General features: G+C 44.2%; 1 protein-coding gene across 4 annotated transcripts in view; it reads left to right on the forward strand.

Moving 5' to 3' along the window:
• usp54a (ubiquitin specific peptidase 54a) overlaps positions 1-22,583 on the forward strand; it is a 64,091-nt gene that overhangs the window by 21,030 nt on the left and 20,478 nt on the right. For all 4 annotated transcript variants that reach the window (XM_044212948.1, XM_044212947.1, XM_044212949.1 and 1 more), the window contains exons 2-11: positions 5,339-6,292; positions 14,107-14,199; positions 14,291-14,425; positions 14,582-14,695; positions 15,699-15,781; positions 17,249-17,351; positions 17,514-17,660; positions 17,778-17,927; positions 21,492-21,660; positions 21,988-22,179. In XM_044212948.1, coding sequence (XP_044068883.1) covers positions 6,095-6,292; positions 14,107-14,199; positions 14,291-14,425; positions 14,582-14,695; positions 15,699-15,781; positions 17,249-17,351; positions 17,514-17,660; positions 17,778-17,927; positions 21,492-21,660; positions 21,988-22,179 — 1,384 coding nt within the window. In that variant the 5' untranslated portion in view covers positions 5,339-6,094. The remainder of the gene's footprint in view (positions 1-5,338; positions 6,293-14,106; positions 14,200-14,290; positions 14,426-14,581; positions 14,696-15,698; positions 15,782-17,248; positions 17,352-17,513; positions 17,661-17,777; positions 17,928-21,491; positions 21,661-21,987; positions 22,180-22,583) is intronic.

A 22,583-nucleotide genomic window follows, 5' to 3' on the forward strand; every position in this document is an offset into this window, starting at 1 on the left:
GCGATTTTGAATGGTTTTATTAGCAGGAGGCCGTGATATCAGTCCAGTCATGTTGGCGTTTTATGCTCCTTCCAGTTATTCAGTGTGAATGTCACCAGAGTTTTATCAAGGTCCATTTCTCTAATCCTAGAGGCTCCATAAGCCCCTAACTGCCTCTCACTTCTTCTTAATTTTACACTTCTTTCCCTTTTAATTAACATTTCGCTGGTGTTGATTCGACCTTGGGAGCCTAATGTGTTTCCGTAGGATATAAAAAGCTGTAATTATTCAGGAGGAGGCTTCAGAAAGAGATTTGTCCTCCTCGCTGCTGTGATGCGATAGCAGCTGGAAACGGCTTCTCCGCGGTTCGTAAATGTCACCGAGACGTTTTGTCTCCGCTGAGCTTCTCTCAAAGCTTTTCACACCAGCTTCCCAAACTCCCCTTTCTCTTGCAGGAATAGATAGATAAATAGCACGAGGATGTGTAAAGGTGGAGGGGTCGTGGAACAGGGGTGGTGTTCGTGACCAGGTCCAGGCCCTGTTGCCTGGTCTGTGAGTTGGCAGCGTTTATCTTCAGCCCCTGCTTGCATGTTATTCTTACTGTGATTATAATCCTCGCGGCGTGCTGAGCAGTGATCTGTATCGTGTTTCCGCGTGTTCATGCTTCTAAGAAGTGACGCCACTGTTTTGTGTTTTGATGTGAACCGATGCAGATCTAAAAGTTGTCTCGTGGCAGTGAAACCCTGGACTCGTGTTGCTCTGAGGTCTGGAAGTCTCTGTTCCTGGAAGTCTCTGTAGAACGAATCACAGCGTCTGTTTACAGTAACGTCCAGGTAGAAACCCCCGCGTCACATGACGCAGCAACGTTTTTTCACGCTTTCATATCTCATTAACAACAACACTTAGACCTAACGTACACACAACTAGTCCGACCGGCGTTTAGATTTAGAGTTTAACCACGTATCTTTAGGCGTTACAGTCACGGCTGGAAATGACAACAGAAATAAACAAATTTAACTGATTTTACGTACCTCTGTTACTCAGATCCAGTCTACCTGGAAGAGACTGCGACGCCACGGCGGTCCGGTCTGTGGAGTCCACAGTAAGCCGGGGTCTCTGATTCACGTGGCCAATAATGGCTGACTTACGTGGTTTTCTTTCCCAACAAGACATTTGACGACGTCTCCGTGGACGTTTTGGACATTTTATAAACTAAACGATTGATTTTAGAGCTGCAACGATTACTCGATTTAATTCTTTAGTCGATCAACCAAATTATCTGACAACTAGTTTGATAATCAAATCATTTCTTTTTTGTAAAACACTCTCTGGATCCGACTTGCTGTCTTTGTTTGTCTTACGTGACAGTAAATCGGTAATTAGAGCTTTTATAGACCAAATGAAAATAAAATTGTAGTTTGCTGAAGTAGCTGGAACCGGTGACGTTTGTTTGAACGTGATTTGAAAGATTAATCAATCATCAGAGCAGCTGCAGATTAATTTAGTCTAAAACTAATTAAAGTCTGACCCAAAGTCCAAACAGAAGCAGCAAACACTCACAGTATTTTTAGGCTTTGAGCTGTTTGTTTGTTGGTTTTTTAGAATTTTTAAATACATTTTCTCAATAAATCGATTAATTGAGGAAATGGGTTCTGGTCTCAGTCTGGTTCTGGTCTGGACTCCCGAGAATAAATAAACCTCAACAACAAACTGAACGCATTCAAATAAAAAATAAGAGGAATCGGAGATCAGGGGACGATTCTTCTGTGTTTACCTTCTTCCACCGTTCATTCCTACACACACACACACACACACACACACACACACACACACACACACACACACACACACACACACACACACAGACAGTCTAATCCTGTGCAGACAGACAGTCTGATCAGGCTAATCCGCGCTCACCTCCCTCTCTCTCACTGGCTGCATAACACCAAGCAGCAACCTCCGCGGCTGAAAAACTAAGCCGACAGGAAGCGCCAAACACCGCAGTTCCTCCAACGGCCACGTGAGGCTCCAAAAGCGAGTCAGTCCCCACAGAGCCGCGTGTTAAAATGGCGACTTCACCGCAGAAACTAACACGTTTACAGCCTGGTTAAAAAAAAAAAACGCGTTTTTTTGGGCTACAGCTAATTTCCTCATTCATGAATTTTTACATAACTCCCCAGTTTAAATTATATTAAGGCTTCAAGTTAATCAAGGACGTGGCCACTTTGAGTGACAGGTGGGTGCTGTCACAGGTGGGTGCTGTCACAGGTGGGTGCTGTCACAGGTGGGTGCTGTCACAGGTGGGTGCTTTCAGCTCCTCGGCCGGAGCCGCCACCCTGAGCTTCACACCGGCTCTTCAGAAACCTACGTCCAGATTTTGTACCGCAGGGTCCAGACTAACTTTATATATCGGTGGAACTGGTGCGCCTAACTTTTTCATTTAGTTGCACCCATTAATACATCTGAAGCGTTACCTTTTTTGGGGGGGGATAATATATACACGGTAGATTTATTTCTGTTTTTTTTACAACAGAGGGTTGTATAACGAGGTTTGAGTTGGATTTCCCTCTATTCTACTCTCAAAAGCCAACGCTATATAGGCTGATATCTGAAAGAATACATTAATACATTACCCTGTTAATTCTTATTTCACCGTTTTAATTCTACTAAATTCTCCACCTTTATTTTAGTGTCAGTCTTCAGTTCTCACACACCTCCACCTCTGGCCTCTTTCTGGTTCTGCTCTGACTTTCTTCTTCAGCAGTACGTCTTTACGTTAAAATGCGAGTCCCCACAACGTGACTGTGTGAACAGATTTACGTCCCCACAACGTCAGTAATACGCAGTCTGCTTTCTTACTTCCTGCGTTCCCGCCTCTGTCTCTGTGTTGATGCATTTATAAACACACTTATTTATTTACTGTGGAGCTAAAATGAGGCAAAATCCCAGCGTTTGAATATAAAAGTTGTCTTTGTTATCTGTTGGACTCCTTTGTGCTGAATGTTTGCTGAGCATCATGGGAGTTCTGACACGTGAGACGTTTGTTTTCAGGTTCGAAGCGTGACGGTACGGCTTTTGTCTTGAATCTCTTCTTCTTCCTCTTATGTGTATTTCACATGAATCGTGTTGCACGTTCCGGCGGCTGTAATGTGAAACTGATGAGTGGTTGTTTACGATTCAAGACTTCAGCAGAAAGGCTGCAGCTCTGCTGTCAGTCTGCCTGGATCCTCTGAGTCAGACTCATAATGATAGACGTCAGCTAAACACTGTGTGTGTGTGTGTGTGTGTGTGTGTGTGTGTGTGTGCTGTCAGCTGATCCCTCTTATAGTAAACAAGTGCTCCCTTTTATTTATTTCATTTTGAGCGTTTAGTGTATGATTTAGCAAATCATCGTCCACGCAGGCCCAGCAGTGTCCACAGCCGCCGCGACGGAAACGTCCAGGCAGGCTCAAGCTGTCCGGGGATGTACAGCGAGTATCGACACGCGCTTCTTGCTTACGGCCGAGTCCATCTGCTTATTGATTATAATCAATAAAGGGATTTCCGGTGTGAGTCAGAGGCAGAGCAGCTCATCTCCTCCAGATAAAGACCGGAAACCAGATCTCTGAGCCACGAGGACGGAGGGAGACTTCAGTTCTGTCAAACCGTTTTTTTAGCTACAAACCATCGAAGCCTGCTGCGTCTTACAAAGTTATCGAGACGTTTGGAGCCGATCCAAACGATCGAGATCGGGCCAATCAGCCGATTCCATTTTGGATCCAGTTCCTAGTGATGAGAGACTATTTCCATTTGTCTGCATCAGAGATTTGGTCAAACTGTTGGTGCTGTGGTAGCGACCTCTTGATGTCTGTGGTTGTAAATACAATGAGCCGGACGGATTTATTAACATTTATTGGATTTATTTATAATTTCCGCATCAATGCGTGCTGATTTATCAGATACTTAATTGGCTGAATTAGCCAAAAACAAACATTCCTGGCTGAAACGTTGATACATCGATTAGTCAATTAACAGAACATAACAGCAACTACTTCGATAATAGTTAAAGTTATTTAACCAGCAGAAATGCCAAACACTCTGTGGGTTCAGATTTTCTGTGATGATGATAATAAATTGAATATCTTTGGGTTTTGGACTCTTAGTCGGACAAAACAACGTCAGTTTGGCTTTGGGAAATAGTCACGGACATTTTTATACACCATACGTTTAATGGATTAATTGAGAAAATCAGCCACAGATATTTTATCATTTTAAAACGTATGTTTATCTCCAGATAAACTCCACTGCTCTGTTAAAGCACTGAAGCATCTCTGGAAACATGTTTCAGTCGAGTCTTATTCCTCTGAGCTTTGCTTTCTTTGTCTGTCTGTGTTTTTACGTTCAGCTAATGTGTGTGTTTTGTATTAATTGTCAGAAATAGCCCCGAGGGCTTTGGCAAGTGGACGGTCTCTCAGAGAGCGAGGTGTAGAGCGAACGAGTGCAGACAGGGAGGCTGGGAAGAACTCAGCGTGACGAACACGAGGAGGAAGAGGAGGCTTTCCTCGAGTCATTACGCCGTCTGCACAAGCCTTATATTATCTCAGTATCGCGTCTTAGAAGATTTAAAGGCCTTAAATCCAGTTATTACAGTTCCTGCTTTTTACTGAGAGACAACATCACTCAGTTTCCAGAGCTCCTGTCTGCATTACGGACTTTTCTTTTCCCGTTTTTCTTATTCTTCACTTTTTCAGTTTACCAACTTTCAGCAGCATTCAGAAACAAACACGCTGCTTTGCTCATACATCACGGCTACAGAAAATACTTGCTTCTGATTGGCTTTTACTCCGGGATCAGCGGTCTTCAGCACGTTCTGCAGATACCTGCGTGCAGGGTCTTAAAGTCTTAAAAACCAGTGAATTCACATCCACAAAAAAAGGTCTTAGAAGGTATTAAAAAGTCTTAAATTTCATTTCCAACATTTAGTCTGGGCTGCCGTCGACTCATAACAGGCGAGCGTCTATGTTAGCAAAAACCAAATTAGATATTTATTTTGAAGCGGCCAATCCATCCATCAATTTCCTGCCGCTTATCTGGGTGGATGGATTATGAGACGAGTAAAATGCCCCCCACCCCGCTCATACAGGAGGAAGCCGCCCAGGCTGAAAGGCCCACACAGCAACTGCCACAGCGCTTGTAGTCATTTGTCTCTTTGTGGTTGTTTAGTGTCTTTTAACTGAACTCAGTGACTTTTCAAACAAGAAATATTAACACTTCATACAGAACTGTGTACCTCACATCCCTGTGCTGTGATGATGATGATGATGATCTAACAGAGTCAGAATATTGTTTTTCTGAAGTCTTTGTCCTCCTCCTTCTGCAGATTGAGCTGCCTCCTGTCAGCCTCTGACCTGCGAGGTCGGTGTTGGGACTCTGCTGTTGCTTCTGGCTGTGGTGGTGGTGATGAAGAGGAGGATGAGGAGCGGTCACGGCTCAGCTGCACGTGTTGACGTGTGAAAGGAGGGCGAAGGTCGTCGCACCTGCAGCACACTGAGAGGAAGGAGTCCTTGAAAGTCTTGGAATATAAAGCAGAGAACTTCTGGACTTCCCTGAAATTCTTAGAATAAGGAATATTAAACCTTTACAATTCCTGGAAATCCAGAATAAGAAGCTAAGAGGCCTGTTATTGATCGGAACGTCGATCTGACCCGTGGAAGGTAAAATCCACCGCTGAAGTTTAACACAGAGGATTATTATTATTTATAAGGAGAGACATAAAAACGTTGGAATTTGTGGAGCTAAAACCTGGGATGCAGAACTCCTGGATATCCTTGGATTTCTGAAAATATTTTATTGGAATTTTAAAAAATGCAGAACCTAGAAATAAGTTCACGTTAAAAAAACATCAAACCGCTCAAGTTTCAACTACATTTTTTACTTTATAGTTTTAGTTTTTTCCTTTTTCTTGCTCGGCCCATCCTGCTGGGAGTTTTCTTCATATTTGGACTCCCGTCCTCCTCTCGGCCGGAGGACATGTCTCCTTCGATACGAGAACGGACGGCAGGAAGTTGACTCCTGCAGGGAGCGAGGCCGAGAGACAAACACGGAGAGAGGGAAAAAGAGAGAGAGAGAGGGGAATATGTCGTGGAAGAGGAACTACTTTGCGTCAGGTGGAGGTGGAGGTGGAGGCGGAGGCGGAGGCGGCGGTGGAGGTGGCGCTGGTGGCGGCGGGATGCAGGGAATGTTGACGCCTCGCACCATGACGTCCATCGCTCCCAGCAAAGGGCTGAGCAACGAGCCGGGACAGAACAGCTGCTTCCTGAACAGCGCCCTGCAGGTACGCACACGTCCTGTCACGTCTTACTCTCTCGACTTCCCTCTCCCACGCACATACGACCGCCACCTCTCTCTCTGACCTTTGACCCCTGATGAGCGTGGTCACCAGTTCAGTGTACCTGTTGTAAAGCGTACCTGCTGTCCTCCGAGTCCCCTCGGGACAGGAAGGGCAAGGCGCCGGGGAAGACAGTGTCTCTGAAGACATGAAATATGATTAGATGGACTGAATCAGGGCTACACCTAAAGATAGTTTTCAGTATTGATTAATCTGCCTGCATTTTCCAGATTAATCGATAAATCTTTTGGTCTATAACGTGTCCATCAGTGTCTTCTGAGCCCAAGGTGGCGTCTTCAGGTGTCTTCCTCTGTCCAAAACCCAAAGATATTCAGTTAAGAGCTGAAACGATCAGTCGATTAATCATTTATTCGAACAACAGAAAATGAATTGGCAACTATTTCAGTAATCAATTAATTGTTTAAGGAATGGATCGAGTAAAAATGCCTTTGGGATATCTTTGGGTTTTGGACTGTTGATCGAACAAAACGTGAAGATGTCACCTGGAAACCGTCACGGACATTTTCACTATTAAACGATAATGAATGAACTGAAAAAAACTGCAGATTAATTATTAAATAATAATAATTATTAAATAACTAAATAATCCTTATTCAGTTAACTTTTCCTCCGGCGCCACCGTGAGCTTCACGTTTGTGGTTCTGAGTGAAACATCTCAGCAGCTGCTGGACGGACTGCGATGATTCAATCAGGGGGGGGCGTCTTTGGTATTTGGGGTTCGTTGGTTCATGCTTTTTCTCGTCTACAGATATTTTTTGTTTTTATAAACACTCAACATTGTTGCTGATGTCTTTTCTTCAACACACCTCACCTGCAAACATGAGAAATATGTTCTTCACTCCCCTGCCCACATAGTGTCGGTGCAGCTCTCCTCCATCAGCCTTCGAGAGTCTCGTGTTTTACCTGTAAGACTCACCTTTTACCGTCTCCGTTCGTCATCTCGGGGTGTGAAAACACCACATTTCCACACAGTCAGAGAAAGGAAAAGAGGAGGTTGTGCCAGCGTCTGGCTCAGAAGCACTCGACACCATCAGCTCCGCAGCTGAGCGCGTCGGAGCCGCCAACAGACGGCGTGGCGCTGCCTCGCGCTGCCTCGTTTGGTCATTTTGAGACTCTTTGTAAAGTTTCCGTCCTGCCACGCTGTTGCTCCTGCGTTGCTCTGTGTACAATGACGCAGCTGATTCATCCGACAAAGTGTGATTCGGATCGCGGACTTTCAGGGAGCAGTTCTAACGCTAACACACTGAACTAAGATGGAGAACGTGGTACAGCCGCACAGAGCTGCTAGCATGGCTGCAGACTCTTGATGACTTGACACGTGCATCGATGGCCCTAAAAACTGCAGTCGGTGTAAAAAGGCCTTTATGTCTATTAAACTGTGAACACTGTCAAGATGCTTGTATTGCGCAGCAGTACTGTGGCTGAATGCATCCAGTGTAGACACTGTCAGAAACTCCCAAAGCTCTTTAATCTGCTGCTCCGCCACAGTGCCTTTGAGCCAGTCAGTCAGTCAACGCCAGGGCGGCTAAACCGCAGTCAGACAGACGACTCCACCATCGCATAACAACCAGTTTGATAACCTCCTCCATGTTTGTGTGAGCCTGTAATGATCCTCTGCACACCTCCCAGACTGCACATTACACTCATTGATGACTCATCAGCTGTTTAAGGAGGAGGTGGGGAGGTGTGTCGTCTGCGTCTGCCAGCCTCAACAATACGAGCTAAGCCGGCGTGAGCGACGGAGTGTGTGAGAGCGGTAGTTATTGCTGTTGTTCGTTAAAATGGAGACTGACTCATTAACCGTGGAGGGTGGGGCCCACGGTTTAGGCTGCTCAAATGACAGACTGGGCTGAAGAGGAAACACTCATTACATCGTTTAACTGAAGCTCATAGCTGCAGAGACTTACTGTGCGCTCAGCAGCAGCCAAAGGTCAGAGGTCGCAGCACGCAGACAGGCAGGCAGACATGTTTCTAGTTCTGGTGAGACTAACAAACATCTCGGCGTCTTCTGTCATCAGAAAAACCCTAACGCGGTTTAAAGCTGAAATCCTTAAATGGGAACTCCACCTGTTTTCCACATCAGCATGTGTTTCCAGGTGTTTCCAGGGGTTTCCAGGGGTTGGGAAGTACTACTGCTTATGTGGAAAAAAGTTTTTAAAACACCTGAGAACTACAAGGATCATTCTGTTTTTCTATTTCCCTGGGTCCAAGAGCACTAAATGTGTAGTAACTCAAACATCAGCCATCCGTTGAGATTAGTAAATACTCTGCCCTCGTAGTGCGGCCCTGTTTTAATATGCGTATGTAGTGAGTTTCATTCAGGCCGCTGCAGCAGCAGTTGTAGAGAAACCAGTCCTTCCCGGGTCTGTGTGTGTGTGTCACCATGAACGGTGCACACACAACAGTACACCCTAGTGTCGCAGCTACACAGCAGCAGTGCTGTTAACAGGTTTATACATGAAAAATAAAAGTTTAGCTCAGATGTGAAAGTATCAGTACAATCAGTTTATACTTGTTTTAAAGGACCTTTAGTATCACAAATATAGCAGAAACACACAGCAGTGAAGGAGATGCGTAACTCAGCCATAAAGAAGTTTAACAATTCTCTTTGTTATCGATTTTTAATCTACCAATTATTTCCTCGATTAATCCTTTTTGGTCTATAAAATGTCATAAAAGTAGTGACAAATGCCCGCAGGAGTCCCAGGTGACGTCTTCAGAAGTCTTGTTTTGTCAGACCTGCAGTCCAGAACCCAAAGAGATTCAGTTCATCATTATAGAACCCGTCTGGAACCAGCACATGTGTGCCAGCGATCCGTCGGTTATTGAAAGTAGTTTTTTGTCGACCGAACAAATCATTGCAGCTCCAAACGTCTTGTTAAGATACAGAACGTTCCCTTTTCTGTGTCGGCGTCTGAGTTATCTCTGAACCTTCCTCCTTTTCACTCAGAACATGTTAGGAACGCTTCAGTCTCCACCCAGTGCTCACAGGATTTCAGAGGGATTTCCAGTTTCCTTTTCATAATTCAGTACAAACACTGACTGAGGGAGCCGCCGGCCCTGCAGGATCTGAACCCCCCCAGAGCCCGGTGTACCGTGAACACACACACACTTCCTCGTGACTCCTCTGCACCACCCGTCTGCAAAGCTTCACCAACCCGACCCCCTCCGACCGCCCTCCAGCCCTGTGTCCGTCCGTCTTGACTCGTCAAAGCGGAGCGATCAGAAGGACCGGGAGCCAGGCGGAGGCGGCGCGGCGCGGCGCCGGGCCGGAGGAGCCGTCGGGACGCTCAGCAGCTCCGACATGTGACGAAGACAAAGTGAAGAGGAAGAACATCGCAGTAATACGCAGCTGAGGCTTTCAGCTGTTCACACACCTTCATCCTCCTCATCCTCTCTGCTGCTCAGGACATCCGTCCGTCTGTCTGTGTGGGTCGGCACACACCAGGCTGACTCCGACTCACTTTACTTAATCAGGCTCTTCCCCTCCCACCACACAGCTGGGGCATCACGTGATATTTATCACATCTAACGCGGGTCGACCATCGCAAACCACATCTTGACCTCAGCCGGCCCCGGGACCATACCGGCGTGTGTGTGCAGGGTTTAACCCATGAGTCCCGAAGACTGTCAGGTTTCAGATTTCCTTCGCCTCGGGCTGCCGTTGGTTTGAGGTCATCGTCATGAAAACCGGCCCTCGCTGCAGGGAGATGATCCGTCACAGTCGGCGTTCAGGAACTTGTTTTGTCTTAAGTTATGTTGTTGCTAGGTGTGCAGGTGTGACCACTTTGCTTGAACGCACCTCCTTCAGATATTCAAAAAATGCATTCAGATCCTCAATGCAACCCCACACACACACACACACACACACACAGCTCTGACAGAACATCGCTCCATCCTTACTCCATCTTACTTCTGTTACTCCACACGTGTTTGAGTCACATTCAGAAGTTTTTATTTGTTCATTTTAACTTTAAAAAGGTTCCTGATTGGCCGTCGAATGCGGCCTTAAATGAACCATTAGAGAGCTGTTCCAAAACACTTCCTGCCGCCACCCGCAGCGTCGCGCAGGGATTCCTGTAACTTTGACAGAAAACGTCTCTGCGGCAGGTTTCAAGCCTCTGCACGTTGGTTTTCATAGAACTGATACCAGAGCTGCAACAGTTAGTCGATCTGATGCTTTTCTTGCTCATAAATAACAGTAAACTGAATTTCTTTGGGGTTTGGACTGTTGGTGTGACAAAGCCATTTGAAGAAGTCACCTTGGGAAATTATAACAGATTTTCACTGTTTTCTGAGATTTCATAGACACAGTGATGAATCGGCTAATCGAAAACATCATTTAGAGATGAATCGATGCAGAAAATAACTGAAACCAATACGATCTAAAAGCTGACGGATGACTTATAAAACTGAAGTGTACAGGATTTGTAGTCTCTGGTGTTAAACGTGTAAACCCAGCAGCCTTGTTACAGATCTGAACTGAAGGGCTGTTACCTGCTGGACGCTGCAGCAGCAAAGCAACATATTGGACCTGGCGGGGGGGACAGGAAGGAGAAAACAAACACGCCCAAAGTGCTGACACTGCAGTATGCTTCACCGAGGACTCACACCTCGGGGCTTTGATTCTGTCCCATGGGGACGAAAATGTTTTCATTTTATTTTTATTAATTACTATATGAAGAGAAGCCTTTTCATTGCTTAAACTCCTTTTTATTGTTTGTTTTGTTGTTTCATTTAGATGCATTGCTCATGGGAGCTCATTTTTTTTAAGGTGTTCAGATAGAAAAATATTTATTCATTAGTTTTGTTTAGATTTGATGTTGGAGTTTTCTCTCAACGACACTTTCAGCATTTGTTTCAAAGTATAGCCGATACTGAGGCTGCTACCAACAATTATTTTCTCCGTTAATTGATTAATCGTTTGGTCTGTAAAATGTCAGAAAATCCAAGGTGACGTCTTCAAATGTCTTCTGTCCGACCAACAGTCCAAACAGTGATTTTTAAAAAGCAGCGAATCCTCACACCAGAGAAACGATTAAAAAAACAGTTCCGATTAATTTTCAGTCGATGGACTAATCGATTAATCAGCTAGCTGTTGCAGCTCTAGTCTATACATTTTAAAAACTTAACATGATGTCCAGTTTTGTCGTTTTTGTGGAGTCGTACCACTCAGAACGACCCGATAATCACCTCAACTCCAAACTCTCAGCGCAGCTCCGCCTCAGTTTTTGGGCCGAATGATACTGAGTCACGATTTTAGTGGGAATGCTAATTTTTGCATTTCATTTTCACTGAAACGAATGTAAAAATGGCGACGTGGGTTTATTTTTGCTCCCTTACGTCTGGAGAGTGTGATTTGTAGGTCGTGGCGCCTCCGTAGCACCGCAGTGCTTCATTTATAAACGGTATGTAGAGACACGATTTATCTTAAGATTGTTTATTTGGGCATTTTCCCTTTTTATTGGACAGTGACAGCTGCAGAGACAGACAGGAAAGGTGGGCGCCCCGGACACATTTGACCTTTTTTTTTTAATCAAAAGATTGCAGCTCCTGCGCTTTGGATATTGCACTTGGACATATTGCGATTTTCATAATATTTCGATTTAATTGTTCAGCCCCAGCGCCACAATCAAAGTTCGGTTTCAAAGAACTTGCTCCTCGCTCCCGTCCATTCCCAAGCCAGCCTCTCGGACTCTGGCCTCCAGGTCTTTTTTTAAAACCCTCCTCATAAACAAAGTGATGAGAAAATTCCTCCGTGTCTGGATTCCAGCCGCTCGGCAGGAGAGCAGCCTCTGCGGACGCTGCGCAGGCAGAGAACGAGAGGATTTACCTAAACTGCTGCGAAGTCCTTTAACCTGAAGTCTGAGTCTTCTGGGTCGAGAGGAGACGTACAGAATACAGCGAAACAAACGTTTGATCAGCAGCAGCTTCAACTCGGTAACAATCTGAACTGTTCATCCCGAGTGTGTGTGCTGACGGTCTCTGATCCTGTTGGGGAACCTCTGGCTGCCGTCACAGCTGGTTAACTGCGTGTGTGTGTGATGCATTCAGATCAGTCGTGCCGGCTGAACTGCAGTTTTGGTCCAAAAGAATCCTGTCTACAACTGATACAGGACCAGTTGTACTGGACTGAACCTGAACCTCGTCAGAACCAAAGTGCTCTTCTGTGAATAAATGGTGAAATCAAAAGAATGCTTGTAAATTGTTGCACTTGCGGCTTTTTAGAATAAACTGATCTGAACTCAGGACAAATACGTTTTAGCTCCTAAAGTTCAGGTGTTTCTGTATCAGATCAGAGACACAAACGTTAAACAGGTGTTTCCATTAATTGTCGAGCGAACTTTTGAAATGTGGCAGTAAAGGGGGAAAAAGAATGCAAATTAGACACGTTTCATCAACTGGTTTGGAGCGAATAAACTGATCTACAAGCGTAGTTTGGTCATCCTGCAGAAGTTGGGGAGTAGAAGAAGTAGAGGTCGCGAACAGGAAACGGAACCACTCAACCACTAACAAACCAAAGAAGAAGAAACCAGTCGCCTTGGCCATCTACGAGGGGAAAATGGAGAGAGTCTTCAGGGATTTTTAATTACGACGTCGACAGCAGAAACGGCTTCTTCTTCTTCTTCTTCTTCTCTTGGAGCAGAAACAGCTGATCAGTCGTGCGAGTTAAATGTTCACAGCGTCAGAACTTATTGTTTCCATCTCCCTCTTTTTCGAAAACCACCTCGCCGTTTCCACGAACATCTTCTAATGCGATGCTTCAAAACGCGCATTCAAATACGTTACGGAAACACACACACACACACACACACACACACACACACACACAGTTAACCTCTTTCTCCTTCTGGCACAAACACTCTTTCTCTCAACATCACTGTCACTTTAACACACTCCATCTCTCTCACACACACTCGTCTTCGTCACACAGGAGTCCAGATGGTTTCCTGAAGCAGACGGAGAGAGTGACGAACACAGTTTGACACGCTCACACACACACACACACACACACACACACACACACACACACACACACACACACACACACTCTTTCATGTCGTTCTCACGCAGCTTCACTTGTGTTTTCGACACGGTCTCTTACACGCACTTCTGCTCGTTCTCAGGTCACCAAACTTGCTCTCTGATTGGCCGGCTGTGGCCTCAGGTCAGCGGCGTCCGTGCTGACCGATGATTGGCCGGTAGCTGTGCTGATGTAAACACGTCACATTGAGCCTTTAGTGGAGTGCGAGCAGCAGGACAGAGACACGCTGATTCTCGGGAAGTTCATTTGGATTTGAAGGTGTTCAGTCTCTTAAACTGAGTCGTCTCACTTCCTCCTGCAGAGGAGCTTGAAGTGGTCGACTGCTCATCTGGCTTTGAACTCCGCCGTTTTTGGTTTTAGTTGAATCCGGTTTATTTCAAACTGGAAAGTCTTTTATTTGCTGCTCTTTGTCTGCTGAGATTTTGGGATCAGATCTCGGCAGGTAAAGGTGATTTCCTGCTGAAGGAAGACGCTGTAGTTTTTCATCAGTGGCTCGCGTATTGTGGATGGTTGGTTACAAGGGTTGTGAGGTTTATATGTTGCACCATCCGACTGTATTTTTATTGAATCCTGAATGGACGTTCCGATCCTTCCTCCTCCATATTTCCTCAGTTTTGTCTTCTGCACCTTGACTGGCGACCTGACCAGGTGTTGTGCTGTGTACTGAAATTCTGCCCCCGTCTCTGTCTCTCAGGTTCTGTGGCACCTCGATATCTTCCGACGTAGTTTCCGTCAGCTGACGACTCATAAGTGTATGGAGGACTCGTGCATTTTCTGCGCTCTGAAGGTGAGAATCAGTCTGACTGACATCTGAAGCTATCCTGCTCCAGCTTCCTGTTTCTAACCTCGCCGTCTGTCTGCATCTTCTCGTTCTGCAGAGTATCTTCGCTCAGTTTCAGTACAGCAGTGAGAAAGTGTTGCCGTCCGACGCTCTCCGCAGCGCGCTCGCCAAAACCTTCCAGGACGAGCAGAGGTTTCAGCTCGGCATCATGGACGACGCCGCAGAGTGCTTTGTAAGACAACACACACACACTCGACTTCCTAACTCATCACTGTAAAAACATTCAGTTACATGAGGTGTTTAAAGGACAAGTTCCCTGTCTTTGTTTGAACCAGATGAAACGGTTGACGTCACCGCAGTTTACTGTCTGTTCTGTGTGTTTCTGCAGGAAAACATCCTGATGAGGATTCACTTCCACATCGCAGATGAGTCCAAAGAAGACATCTGCACAGCCAGACACTGCATCCCCCACCAGAAGTTTGCCATGACGCTCTTCGAACAGGTGAGACAGACGTGGTCCGAGCGTGAGCGGTGCGGCAGCACGAGAAGAGTCGCAGTCACCAGCTGAGTTCGTCTCTGCTGGAACAAAAATTCCCATCTGTCACCCCGAAAACCCTTCATTTAGATTAAAGGAGAGCTTGAGGTGCACAAATGAACACTGAGACAGGTTTTTCTTTCTGTAATCATTCCTTACTGGCCAGCAAGAGATCCCTGATGTGCTTCCAGTGGAAATGATGGAGGACAGAATCGTTGTGTGCAGAAATATTCTCTGAAGCTAATATGTGGTGTCAGCAGTCGGAGTCAGACACGTCAAGTAGAGATCTTCCGAAGCTGCTGTCTTTTTGCTCCTTTGTGTTACTTTGCCTCCACAAAGAGGAGGATTTTAGTAAAAAAAAACAAACTTGATTTGTCTAAATCATATTAGCTTCAGATAAAGATCATTTCTTTACAGGACTTTATGACAAAAAGCCAGTCGTGGCCCAGTACGAGACTTACAGTAGTGTGATGTGGAAACAAACGCTGAGAATGGATTCAATTAGGAGACATCTTGTGTCTGTTAAACTGTTAAACTTAAAAAATAATTAATATTATAAATAATTAATAAATACATTAAGAATGTGTACATATTCACAGATTCTGGCTTTTTCAATGAGGGAAAAGATGTATTTTTGAGACTGTTCAACGAGGCAATTTAACTTTTTTGTGGAAAAAAAACAAATCATTATTCAAAGAGTTTTTTTATGTCTGAAAAAACCTAAAATGAATTTGTGGAGCTCAGCGATGATCGTTTCTCGAAGTTGTCAGGTGAATAACCGTCCGCTGTAACCGCCAGTATTATCTCCGTCACACTATCTGTTGAGGTGTGTGGTCAAACATATCAGCTGTAACATGTCAAAGTTAAACTCCTGTTGTCCAACTTTCTGAGTTTAAGTGTTGAAATAGAAACGTGTCGGATGTGGTGTTTACCGTGTGTGTGTGTGTGTGTGTGTGTGTGTGTGTGTGTGTGTGTGTGCAGCAGCTGTGGAGCGTCCTCAGACCCTCTGCCGTTCATTCAGATGGTCCACTACATCTCCACCACCTCCCTGTGGTAAGTGTGTGTGTGTGTGAGAGACTGTGTAGCTCTCATCTCAGAAGAGGTAAGTTGAGCCCCCTCCCCATCCCACTCCCGTCGCTAGGTTACACTTCTGGGTCACCTAGGCAACAGACAAATCGCTCTCTTTATCATGGCTCCTGGGGTGTTTCTCACACAGGTGATTCACTCTCCAAGTGGGAAAAAGTGGTGTATTTGTGTGTGTGTGTGTGTGTGTGTGTGGCCTTTACCCCCAAGACTCAGACTGTGTTGCTTATTTAGTCTTAAAGATACGATGCTGTAAAGAAAAACGTAAGAGTTTTGAGCGGCTTTTCTGTCATCTGTTCGTCTGCTCTGTCAGTTAAGAAGTCAGTGAACCCACGTTCTCCCCTGCAGAGGTTTTGGACTCTTTTTGTCCTGTTACTCTGGCCCAGATAGTCTTTTCAAATTCAGAGGGGCTTTATTGGCATGGGAAACAGATGTTTACAGCAAGTGTGAAATAAAAACAACAACAAAAAATGTGCATAAACAGAAGAATTGAGATTTTGCTGATCGATCTATAAAAAATAACTTAAAATATTCCCCATACACACTACTACATTACATAAAAACAGCTGTAATACAATGAGTAAAATTACCATTTGAGCTGTGTGGTGCGATACACATTAAACACTTCTAAGAGCCGTATCAGTGTATTATTTTGTACCACTCGTGTGTGTGTGTTTCTTTTTTCCAACGTTACAATGTGCTGCTCTGCTTAATTACTGCAAAACTAATGTAAGATGTGACCAATCAATCAGCGTCACCAGCTGAATCAGACCAATCCGTACACGTTTCAGCATATATGGCCCTTTGTGGTGTGATGAAGCGCCTGTACTCTTGTTATCTCAACCAAAGTTGCTCATTTTTGGGAATTAACTCCTCCACAGCGGAGCCATCGGCGTCTGTACTTATGCTTTCAGTAAAGTTACTGCTGTTGTAACCTCAGTACGGTGTAAATGTGCCAATATGACAATAATGTCGCAATATTGTTAAAATCATGATATGACAATTTGTTTCGGTATTTCCGTATATCATATATATCTTTGTGTGTGTGTGTGTGGGATGATTATGAGTATTTATATTTCTATTTATATATTTTTAGACACATATTTCTGCTTTTATACTTATTATATATGCTGCTGAGTGGAGTGTTTTTGAAGTATTTTTCTATATTGGTGCACCCCTATTTGCCACCTTTGTTTGGTCTGGTAATGAAGTAGTGGCTTGTGAAGGGAAATATTTTTTGGAGCCATATGATAGAAGACGACAAAATGTGTTTTATGCAAATATACTTCTATTTAATGTCAACAAAAGCTTTTTTTTCTGTGATTCGAATGTAATAATAACTGTAACAGTCTCATCTTTGACAAGTGTGATCAGTGAGAGTCACAAACTAGAGCTATGAAGATCACATCTCCACCTCCTCCTCCTCCTCTTCCTCAGTAACCAGGCAGTGAAGATGTTGGAGTCGAGGGAGAAAGCGACACCTAGCATGTTTGGGGAGCTGCTGAGAAACGCCAGCATGGGAGACCTGCGCAGCTGTCCCGTAAGACGCCTCCATAGCTAATCACATTTTTACTAATCAAATATAAATACCAAACATTTGCTTGGTTGCAGTTTCTCAGATGTAAAGTTTCATATCAATGTAAATTTTGTACTTGTACTTGGTCCTCCTTCTATTCCTCCTCCTCCTCCTCGTCTTCCTCAGAGTCAGTGTGGTCAGCAGCTCAGGATGGCTCGTGTCCTCCTCAACAGCCCGGAGATCATCACCATCGGTCTGGTTTGGGACTCTGATCACTCAGACCTTGCTGAGGACGTCATACACACCCTGGGAACCTGCCTGCGCCTGGGGGATGTAAGACGTTTTTTAAACACTCACCAGAACAAACGCATTGATAAACATCAGCGTCGTCAGCGTATAGTGGAAGAAAATCAGCTTCACCGAACTCTTCTTCTATCTTTCTCTCTGCAGTTGTTTTACAGGGTAACGGAGGAGAAGGCTCGTCAGTCGGAGCTCTACCTGGTCGGCATGGTGTGTTACTACGGGAAACATTACTCCACCTTCTTCTTCCAGACAAAGATCCGACGTTGGATGTACTTCGATGATGCACACGTCAAGGAGGTATATTCACTGATACATGGTGTCTCATAGAGGTGTTGGTAAGAGGGGCACGGCGATATAAGTGACATAAACACTGATTACAAACTTCTGGGGTGTCCTGGTAGCTAAGGGGGTTAAGATGCCGACCATGAACTGCAACGTCCCCATCTCTCTCTCCCCCCTTTATTTCCTGTAATCTATCTACGGTTGACTCACTAATAAAGGTATAAAATGTCCCCCAAAAAAAGAAAATTAGAAACTCACTGTCGAAACGTTCACTACTACAAGTTACACCAAACGATTACATCACAGAAACTAAGCCATTTCCAACCTTTCAGGAATGGACAGCAGTGGTGGATGAATTAGTCAGACAGGAATACAAAAGAGACGAACGTTTCTTTACAGGAAACTTCAAGTGTCTTCACAGACAGCAACAACAGGCTGAAATGTACGAGCTGCTGTAGATAAACCAGGTAACAAGATGTCGGTGGTGTGGAGAGACTTTTTGGCCTCAGTCAGTCTGACACAGACTGGAGATGTTAAGGCAAGTTTATTCACATCGCACCTTTCAACAACAAGACATTTCAACGAGCTTTACATAAGACAGCAAGGCATTGAGACGAGTTATAAAAGAACCACAAGAGAATGTAAAAAGACCAAATGAAACAACACGTGTGTGCATATATAGGATTTAAAACCAGTACAAAAATTAGAACAGAAAAAATAAGCTGAATCAGAAATACTTTATTGATCCCAGAGGGGAAACTCTTTAAAATAGAATAAGACAGAATAAACAGCAGAATAAAAATTACAATACAGTTACAGTGCAGTGTGTGATATGAATAAAAAGCCCCACATTTAATATAATAAAATGCAAACAGAAAAGTCTTGAGCCCTGATTTAGAACAGCTGAGAGTCGAAGCAGACCTGCAGTGAGTTAAAAACAAATGCAGCTTCTCCAGGTTCAGTTTGGACTCTGAGCAGACCTGTCTTAAAAAAAAACCCCCAACTAATTAAATGATTAATCGGGTATCAAAATAGTAGCCAAATATTTTTCTGCCAATCAATTGATTAATCAACTAATCCTTTCAGCTCTAATATTGTGATATATATCAATATCGGCTGATGTCTCGATAATGAAATATTAGCATATAAGTGTCTTTGCCGTATAGCCCTAGTTGGCAGATGTATTTTTGAACTTTGGACAGAGCCAGGCTAGCTGTTTCCCCCTGCTTCCAGTCTTTATGCTAAGCTAGGCTAACCGCCTCCTGACTCCAGCTCTGCACTTTAAGCACAGACATATGATTGATATCCATCTGGACATCTCACTCTCAGAGAGAATTAGTATGTTTCCCAAAACTGTTCCTTTTTTAAAGTTAGGGGCTAGGGAATGGATTTTATAAATGAGGGTCCTCACAGGTATAGAAGCACAAATGTGTCTCAAAAAAAGAGGCAGTTTAAGGAAAGGAAATGACCTCATGTTGTAGTCTGTGATCTCTTTCTCTTCCTGTCCATCCTTACACCTCTTTCCTGTGTCCTCCTTGCTCTTCCTCCCGTCTTTACCTCCTATTCCTGCCTCTTTCTCTCTTTTCTATTATTGCTGCACTCTAATAACGTTGTTGGAATGAGCTATCGCATTCCCTCACTGTCTCTCTCTCTCTCTGCTGGTTGTGAAAACAAGGATATCCCTCTATTGTTTATCAGTCCAGCTGGACAGAACCGAGGGTGTGGTCGGAGCGAGCGCAAACACACACACACACACACACACACACACACACACACACCACAGCCAACGCTTTTGCTCACACTGCAGACTTTCATTCTATATCTTTCTTTTGCACAAACACACACACACACACTCGGCGGTGGCGGCACGCGGTTGACGAACAGGTTGGCGTTTTGGATTTCGGGACGTCCTGTGTAGATCTGAGCAGAGCTGGAGGGGAACGTGCACTTTTGGAAAATGGAGGAAAGGTTGAAATAACAAGCGGGAGGATTTCTGTCGCACAAACGGACAAAAGCAGGAAGACAGCTTTTTTTTTTTTTCAACAGCCTGATGAAACGGGCCTCGAACGTTGACCTGCCGAGCGGTGTGTTTTCGAGGTGAACGGGACGTCTTCACTGCGGCTGGAGCTTAATTACTGTGGCTGGTAAAGTCACCAGCTACTTTTCACGATTTCAGCGGATGGTTTGATGTGGAAAACTTTATTTAAAAATGAGTGTCTATCAGTACGGCTGCGTATTTTTTGACTTGTTTCCAGTTTGGGTACTTGTATCTAGGGTTCGAGCTGGATTGCATTGTAGTGAATCCAAACCAGTATTGAATTCACTCATCGAATTGGAATCCTTTCGAATCCCTAACTGAATCTAATTAGGTTCAGCCGTCAACTTTCGTAACAAAAAGTTAAAAATACCTAAAACTTAAAGATTCAGTGGCGATCTGAAATCACCCTTCTGTTGTTTTTAGTGCTAGTTGACAACCTTTAGCATCAACCTGAAAATGAGCTGAGCAGCAGAAGATATGAAATGTTGATCTGACACACAGCCGGACTTTTATTGTTCGGCAAATACTGGAGGTCCTGATTCACAGCTAGCACACTGATCAGCATCAGTTATTGATCTGACGTGAATGAAAGTTGAACTGGGAGATTCTCCTAAAACTGCAGCCAGTTCTTTTCTCTGGAGAAGAGTCGCCGCTCTTTTCGTCTTGTTGAACTACAAAAACAGTTTGTTACAGAGAGGTGTCTCTTCTCCTTCGCAAACGAGTACAGACTCCAGCCTGCAGAGAACACATTAAACAGACAAGTTTCACTGAGTCAGCGTTAATTATGTACAGCTTTTAGCCAGTGAAAGCGACGTTCAGCAATAAGCTTAGCACATCCTGGTACTTTGCCAAGTGTGAACCGGATCCAAAATGGAACCAGCTATCAGAACCCAACAAAACAATAGTTCATTACCTTACTTTGAGAAATATAAACGTATTTTTTTACAGAAACCTTTCGTTCATACAAAAAAAAGTTGTCAAATGCTAAATTTCATGTAAACTTAAGCAGCCAGGTTGAATACAGTCTAAAACTGTCTAAATGATGATTTAAATCAGACACTATCTGATCAACAAATAACTCAACATCTGACCAGATATTTGATGCCAACTTCAGTGTTTGATATTTGGTGCTGTAGACGCATTTCTCTCGGTACCAAAAAGGTATTAACGTTACCCAGCCCTCTACACCAGCCTCTAAAAAGTGATTAAAAATGTCAAATTTAATTTCAGCTCTGGGTTTGACAGATTAATAAAGAGCAAAATAAAAAGTAAAACAGTGGTCCACACGGAGATCCATATATATGATATATATATATATATATATATATATATATATATATATATATATATATATATATATATAAAAGATATAGTATTTCTGAAACAGTTTTCTGAAAGAGAAAGTTAAGAATGATGAAAAATATGCCACTATGAAGAAACCAAATAAGTACAAATGCAGCTTATATTTATTGTCCACTACACCAAAAGTCTGGAGGTTTGTAGCGTTTATCGTCTCCTGTATGTTTGTCACTCCCCTGCAGATCGGTCCCAAGTGGAAGGACGTGGTTTCTCGCTGCATCAAGGGCCACTACCAGCCTCTGCTGCTGCTGTACGCCGACCCGCGGGGGACGCCCGTGTCGGTGCAGGACCTGCCCTCACGCTTTGACCTCCACCACCTCAACAAGGCCTGTTACGACAGCGAAGACTCGGGTAACTACAACACAGCTAGGAGTCGTAGTAGTAGCACAACAGCAAACATTCAGGTAACTAAACCAGAAGCAGTAGTACTTGTATTAGTCGTAGTAGTACTGTGGCAGACAAGACTGAGGTAACTAAAAAACAGCTAACAGTTAGAAGGTTGTAGAAGTAGTCGTCGTTGTTGTCGTTGTAGCGGTAGCCGTAGTACTTGTAGCAGCAGTGCTGTTTAGGCGAGTCTGATATGATGTATGTTTGTGTGCGTGTATAAGAGCACATGTTCATCACCACTGACGCGCCCCGACTTGTTTACTAACCCCGCCCCTCCACCTCCTCGGCCAGGCCGCGAGCAGTCAATCTCCAGCGACACTCGCACCGATTCGTCGACGGAGAGCTACTCATACCGACAGCCCTCCCACTCGCACCATGAGTCCCTGGCCAGTCACTACTCCTCTGACTCCCAGGGAACCGTCATCTGCATCGAGCGCCCAGACGGACCCCTGCACGCCTCGCTCTGCAGCCTGGATACCATAGGTGGGTACCTGGAGTGACTGGGTAGACTATAGGAGGCTAGAATGATTTTTCCATTAAATAGTATTGAGGTGAAATAATGCCTCCAATGAAGAGTTGGCTGGAACTTTCACTAGATCTGAAATCTCATTTAAACATTGAGATTGAAGGATGGATCAGAGACAGTTTAATTGTATAGTTTTGTTATCAATTTAATGAATCTGCTGATTGATCTATAAAATGCGAAAGAAATTATGCAAAATGTTCCTCAGTTTCCCTGAATCAAAGGTGACAATGTGGTAAATGTCTTGTTTTGTCCGACCAACAGTCAGAAACCCAAAGATATTAAGTTTTCAATGATATAAAACAGAAAAGCAGCAAATTCTCACCTAACTATTAGTTAATCAATTATCAAAGTTATTGTTGAT

This window comes from Siniperca chuatsi, linkage group LG11, assembly GCF_020085105.1.
Source record: "Siniperca chuatsi isolate FFG_IHB_CAS linkage group LG11, ASM2008510v1, whole genome shotgun sequence".
Taxonomy (NCBI): domain Eukaryota; kingdom Metazoa; phylum Chordata; class Actinopteri; order Centrarchiformes; family Sinipercidae; genus Siniperca; species Siniperca chuatsi.